The sequence below is a fragment of the Bison bison genome, unplaced genomic scaffold (genome assembly GCF_000754665.1).
Source record: "Bison bison bison isolate TAMUID 2011002044 unplaced genomic scaffold, Bison_UMD1.0 scf7180017864203, whole genome shotgun sequence".
Taxonomy (NCBI): Eukaryota; Metazoa; Chordata; class Mammalia; order Artiodactyla; family Bovidae; genus Bison; species Bison bison.
Window position 1 is genome coordinate 7,177,270 of NW_011494775.1, and position 6,385 is coordinate 7,183,654.

Consider the following 6,385-nt stretch of genomic DNA (forward strand, 5'->3'; position numbering starts at 1 on the left):
CCACCTCTGCCCTTGAGGGCTGGGATTTTTATCTCGTCTGTGGTGAGTTGTGGTACACAGCAGATGCTCAACATTCACGTTGAAACAGTGAGACTGTAGGGCCATCAAAGACCCTGATCCCTGCCCCCTCAGGCCCTCCAGGGGGTTTCCTCCCTCCCCGCACATGTGCCTCTATTTGGACCTCACATGGCCCTTCCTGCTTGGGGGACCACCCTTCCCACAGCCCCCACCTGGGGGGCCCCAAATTCAACCCCAGGGACTACGGAGCTGCCATTTAAAGGGAGAATATCCCCAAACTGCCCTTGAAATGGGTGAAAATCAAACAGAGGGGACATTCAACACAACAAAAATGAAACCCTGGGAACAGGAGGGTCTAGGGTGTGGGGTTTTCTTGGCAAAATATAATGTGGGCAGCCAGTGTTGGCAGCCAAAGCTGGCATATGAATTCTGCTCCTCTGTGAAACCCCGTAGCCTGGAACCCCTGCTCTAATTCACCTAGCCCACTGTGCAGACGGGGAAACTGAGGCTAGGGGTGATCAGGGATGCACCCAAGATCAGGGAGTGAACACCCAAACCAGGGGTCCAAGTTGTTCATTCCATAACTGCTGATTGAGTGCCATCTGTGTGCCAGGAAACCATGAATACACAGCCATGAACATACAGCCCTGGCCTGGCTCCCTCTGAACTCCCAGTCTAACTAGGTGGCAGCTGAGTAAATCAGCCTTGACAGGAGCACATGGGAGCCCAGAGGAGGCACCTGTCCTAGACTGGCAGTCTGGGAGGACTTCCTGAAAGTGGTGTCTAAGCTGAGTCCTAAAAGCTGGATAGGAAACGTGCCCCCAGCAGGGGGTACAGTGTTACAGTGTGAGCAAGTGTGCAGGTGGGAGGAGGGGAGGGCCAAACTAATGGGCCAAGAGGTTTTTTATCCCCGTGTCCTAAGGGCAATGGGCACGGAGGAGAGCTCAGAGCAGGGAAGAAGATGCTGGTTAGCAGGACCCCTGGGCAGCTGCGGGGGCGAGACTGGAAGCATGGAGGCTGGTGAGGTCTGATGAGCAGGGGCCCAAGGTGACAGAAGCAGCCGGGCCCTCTGACAGCCTAACAACAGCTGCAACTGACTTCTCTCCACAAGGACAGGAAGAGACGAGGAAAGGTAGACAGGAAGGGGTGGCAGGGGGCAGCTGCAGGCAGGCCTAACCTCCCTGCACCTCCCGCCCCTGCAGCTGAACAGCTCTGCCACCCTGGGTCCTGCAGTGGGACTACTGGGACTGCCGCGAAGGGGCGCCAGGCCTCCCCGGGCTGGGACACGCTGCAAGGTGGCTGGCTGGGGCTCCGTGTCCGACTTCGAGGAACTGCCGCCTGGGCTGATGGAAGCCGAGGTCCGCGTGCTGGAGCTGGACGCCTGCAACAGCTCCTGGAAGGGGCAGCTGAGCCCTGCCATGCTCTGCACCCACAGTGGGGACCGCCGGCGACGTGGCTTCTGCTCGGTGAGATGTTCACTCTCAGTCCTGCCTGCTTGCTGTGTAGGGAAACTGAGGCCCTCAGAGAGGTCAGAGCTGGTCAGAGAGCTTGGGCAACTAAGTCCCTGCTCACCTTTAACCAGTTGGTGAGGCCTGGGAAGGGGAGGGAGCCCCCAGGGTCACAGGGCTGCCATGTATGGCTGCACAGGTTGTGCACTGCACAAAGGACTACAGATTTGTGTCTTTAAAAGCAGTGTCCAGATCTCAAGGAAGGCGTTTCTGCTCCTAAGCCTTTGTATGGATTAATGGCAAACCTGGGCCTGATGCCCAGGGAGAAACACAGCCCAGACTGGGAGCAGGGGAGTGTCTTTTGTTCTAGCCAAAGTGCGTGGTTCAGATTCTAGAGCCCAACTGCCCGGGTCCACATCCAGATGAGCCACTTCTTACACATATGGTTTTGGAAAAGTCATCTCACTTCTCAGGAGCTCACTTTCTCCGTCTGTAAAATGGTCACACCAATAGGACATATTTCTTTGGGTCAGAGCTGATTCCAGGTGAAAATTAGGGTGATAGGTCTGGGGAGAGGAGGAAGCAGGGACTTTAGGGTGAGTATTCAGGAAGGCCTCTCTGAGGACAGTACTTTTGAGACTTGGAGGAGCCTTGAGAATGTCTGAGGGGAGACATGCCAGGCAGACAGACCAGTCACAGGGCTGCTGTGTAGTTGCGCAGGTTGTGCATTGCACAAGGAGCTATAGACTTGTGTGGTATACAAGGAGTGTCCAGCAGGGGGCAGTAATGGGTCTCAAGGATAGGCAAAAGCCTAGAGGTTGGAGCTTGGGCTTCCCAGGTGGCACTTGTGGTAAAGAACCCCCCTGCCAATGCAGGAGATATGAGACGTGGCTTCGATCCCTGAGTCAGGAAGATCCCCTGGAGGAGGGCACAGCAACCCACTTCAGTATTCTTGCCTGGAGAATCTCATGAACAGAGGAGCCTGGAGAGCTATAGTCCATAGGGTTGCAAAGAGTTGGACAAGGCTGAAGCAACTTAGCACACAGAGGTTGGAGCTCAGTTTGCTGCAGAAACAGCTGGCATGTCTGGCTGGAACCAAATGAGTTCGGGGAGAGGAGAGCAGATGAGTGATGGGGGCTGGCTTCTCTAGGCCCTAAAGGCTGAGATGATGTGTTTAGTTTTTGCTCTAAGAGCACTGGGGAGCCATGGTCCCAGCCCAAGCTCTGGGGACTGTCCATGGGACATAAAAGGGTTTTGAGGTAGAGAAGGTCCAGATCAGATCTACATATATTAGCTTCTTTAAGGAAAGTGAGGCCCAGCAAGGGACCCCTGACCTCACCTTTGCCTCCACCCTCAGGCGGACTCTGGAGGACCCCTGGTATGCAGAAATCGGGCCTATGGCCTCGTCTCCTTCTCTGGCCTCTGGTGTGGGGATCCCAAGACACCCGATGTGTACACACAGGTGTCCGCCTTCGTGACTTGGATCAGGGACGTGATTCGGCATGGCCAGCGTGGCCCCCAGCCCAGGACCACGGGGGGCCGGCAGGCGTTGTCTGAACCACAGCAGCACCGGGTACACCACCAAGATGGCAAACGATACAAATAGCTCTGGCCTGGAAAACTCCGAGGCTGGAGCAGAGGGTCCATGAGCCCTTAAACTCCAGGAAGCCTGGTGTCAGGGCAGGTAGGGGGCATCAGTTCCCAACTAAAGGGCAAAATAACAATAAAGTGTTAACTGACTCACAGATATGATGGTCTGCCCTCAAGGTCCACCCACATGCCCTTCAGCTTCTCCTTGGCCTCTGAATGGTCAAGGCTCCAGCTCTGCCACCCTCTCTCTGAGGGACCCTGAGCCACAGGACCTGGACTCCTCACCACCCTCCCTCCCGCTCCCCACACTGACCCCCCTGGAGTTTCCCATCTGGGCCTCACAGCCCAGGCTGGGGACAGCCTCCCGGCCTCCTTGGCCCCTGCCTAGAAAGCCATTCCTCTGCCCTCCGGCCAGACCCATTCACAGATGGGGAAACCAAGGCTGGGAGAGAGTGGGGTCTCAGGTTGGCCTACCTCCGTGTTAAGCCTGATCCTCGAAAAGAACTTCAGGCAAATGGTGCCTGGCTGGCAGCAAGGCTGGGTGAGCCCCAGCCCAGTGCTTTTACTAATCATGTCAGTGTCATTAGGGCACCTCCAACCCTTCCAGGCCAAACCGCCATTTCTGGACCCTAAACCAAGTGGCCTCTTGGGGCTTCCCTAAGCCACCAAGACCCCGTTCCTTTCCTCCCCTTCCCCATAAAGGCCAAGACTCTCCCACCCAACCCCATGCCACCTGCCTCAGTTCTATGCCTGCTACTGCCCACAGCTGAAGCTGGATGCTGAGGCCCAGAAGTAGGCAGCACCTGCCCCAAGAACATGCACTTGTGTCTCTTCTGGATGCTTTCAGAAACCCCCACAGCACCCCAGGCTGGTAACCCCCTCCCAAAGTGGGGGGACACAGAGGTTCAGAGAGAGGAGAGCAAAACAAGGTCTGAACACCCACAGTGGCTTTTTCAGTGTTTATTTCTTTGGCAGGTGAGGCAGGACCCCAGGGCGGGGGAGATTGCCCTGTTGGCGGGCTTGGGCGAACCCACTACTAAAGGGCACTTTTCTGGGTGTCACAGGTAAGGCACTTCCTGGAGGCAGGGAAGGACATGGATGAGCACCACCACCTTGGGGAGCTGTGCTCCTGCCCCACTGGACGCCCCTCCCCCTCTGGGTCTGCACCTCTGGCCTACAGATGGGCATGGGGAGGTGACAAAGAGCAACAGTCCAGGTGGCAGGAGGAAACCCAGCTGGCAGGCAAGGAGGGTTCAGCTGGGAACTGGGCCTAGAGGCCAGGGCAAGATACAGGGAACGCCACCTGTGGATAGGGTAGCAGGCACCGGTGTGCCCCTCAGACACATGGCTCCAGGATGCCAGGTATGCAGCGGGTCTTGGCATATACGCCCCACCCTGGGCCAGTGGGTGAGCAGGGCCTCACAGGCCCCACCGGGTCCCTCCCACCTGACATGGTGCCTGCTTTGTTCTAGCAGATGCCTCTCCACGCCCAAGGCCTGTGTCAGGAGGCACAGATGGCACCCCCATCCCCCAGGGACATGCTGGGAAATGGGTGAGGAAGGGGGAAGGTAAGTCCCTTGGTCACCCTGGGACTGGTGGCGGACAGTGGTTGCTTCCTTGATCTGTCTGCGGTCTGGGCATGTTCTGAAGCTCATCTATTCACACCCAGGCTGTGAACCCCCTCTCACCCCCTGGTCCCTGTTCTAGAAGGCCAGGGTACCTCCTCATTAATTGCTGGCAGGAAATCCCTAGACCTCTTGGTGGCAGCGACAATTAACAGAGTGATCCCCAAGGGAGCATAAGTTTGAGGTCCTCCTGGGCAATAGGGTACCTGGGGTGGGGGCTGGGGGGGCTGGGCTGGGCACCCACCCACCAGCCTGCTCCCAGGCTTCTTTTCCCCAGTCCTTCCAAGATATCGTCGAGGGGCACCAGGGCTCCCACAGTGGTCCCTGTCCAGGTTCTGGGGGTGTCCGTTGGACATAAATAGACTCTGCTGTGGCAATAAATAAAATGGGGAAGCCTTGAACGCCAGGCCCAGGCCGGTCCCGCAGGCTCACACAAAGTTCTCCTCCTCCTCCTCGGACTCAGGATCTAACGGCTCGGGGGTGCCTGCAGAGTGGGAGGGACCAAAAGAGAAATGCGGGCGCGGAGAGGGGCTGGGGGCTAGACCCCCCCGCTGCTCCCCTCTGCGTGCCGCACCTGCACAGCTGCCCGGGTGGCGCACGCCGATGGAGCGGCCCAGGAAGCAGGTGGCCTGGCGGAGATGGCAGGAGGACAGGTAGGTGACGTTGTTGTTGCCACAGAGTTCCTGGCCGGGGCTGGATGGTGCGGGGCAGGGCGCCGCGCGACACACCACGCAGTGCGCGCTGCCGGTCTGATCCACCACACACGACTGTGGCCGCAGGCAAACCACGTGGGCGCAAGATTCTGCAGGTGGGGCGTGGGGACAGGTAAAAAGCGCGACTCCGGACAGGGCGGGGTCTTCAGGCCCCAGCCCCTTGCTGCACCAGAAGCCACACCCCTTCCAATGTCCCGCCCACTCACTGGTCCCACCTTTAGACCCGCCCCTTGGTGTACCGAAGTCACACCCCTTCCACGAACCACGCCACGCCCCAGATCTACGGTCAATCTTTCCCCACTTTGCGCCAATAAGTTCCTCTGACTCTCATACTCGTATTTCTCACCCCATAGGGGCCCCAGAAGCCCCTTTTCCAAACTTGTACCCTACTCTTCCCCATTCCCGATCCCACAAGACCTGAGCTTGTGATACTCTCTTGGGACTATAGGTCCCGCCCACGAGCTCACACCTAGGCCCCGCCTACCATGGGCCGCACCCAAATCTACGAGACCTGTAATAAGCACCCTGGATTATAGACCCCGCCCCTTCCTGCCAGTGACCCACCCCCACGCGCTGCGGCAGCGGCCTCTAACAGGATGCTCAGGCCCGGTGGCCCCGCCCCTCCCCAAGGCTCCGCCCCAACGTACTGCGGCAGCGACCACGGTACATCACGCGCAGGTCCGGGTGGCCGCGACAGCGCGCGGCGCGCAACTCGCACTCGTCGCGGTAGGTGGCGCCGTCAGAGCCGCAGACCTGCAGGCGCGCCGGGAGCCCCGTGCAATCGGGCGCGCACTCGCAGCGCGGACGGCCCCCCAGCATGCGGCAGGCCTTGCCGGGGCCGCACTCCACGCCCTCGCACGAATCTGTGGACAGAGGACACGCACGCGTGGGCTGCGGCGCGTGGCCGAGGCCGGAGGTCCTCCGAGGCCCAGCGCCCTCGCTCCCTGTTCCGACGGATAAAGGCCGGACCGGAGCGAGGGGCGGTCCGAAG

General features: G+C 59.2%; 2 protein-coding genes across 2 annotated transcripts in view; one reads left to right on the forward strand and one right to left on the reverse strand.

Moving 5' to 3' along the window:
* The window catches only part of PRSS57 (protease, serine, 57), a 5,491-nt gene extending 2,158 nt beyond the window's left edge, over positions 1–3,333 (forward strand). Inside the window, exons 4-5 of the mRNA XM_010844604.1 lie at positions 1,221–1,484; positions 2,824–3,333. Coding sequence (XP_010842906.1) covers positions 1,221–1,484; positions 2,824–3,072 — 513 coding nt within the window. The 3' untranslated portion in view covers positions 3,073–3,333. The remainder of the gene's footprint in view (positions 1–1,220; positions 1,485–2,823) is intronic.
* A 668-nt stretch (positions 3,334–4,001) lies between these two features.
* Positions 4,002–6,385, reverse strand: part of FSTL3 (follistatin-like 3 (secreted glycoprotein)) — a 5,388-nt gene continuing 3,004 nt past the window's right edge. The window contains exons 2-4 of the mRNA XM_010844605.1: positions 6,042–6,257; positions 5,256–5,483; positions 4,002–5,165 (exon numbers count right to left, since the gene is read on the reverse strand). Coding sequence (XP_010842907.1) covers positions 5,110–5,165; positions 5,256–5,483; positions 6,042–6,257 — 500 coding nt within the window. The 3' untranslated portion in view covers positions 4,002–5,109. The remainder of the gene's footprint in view (positions 5,166–5,255; positions 5,484–6,041; positions 6,258–6,385) is intronic.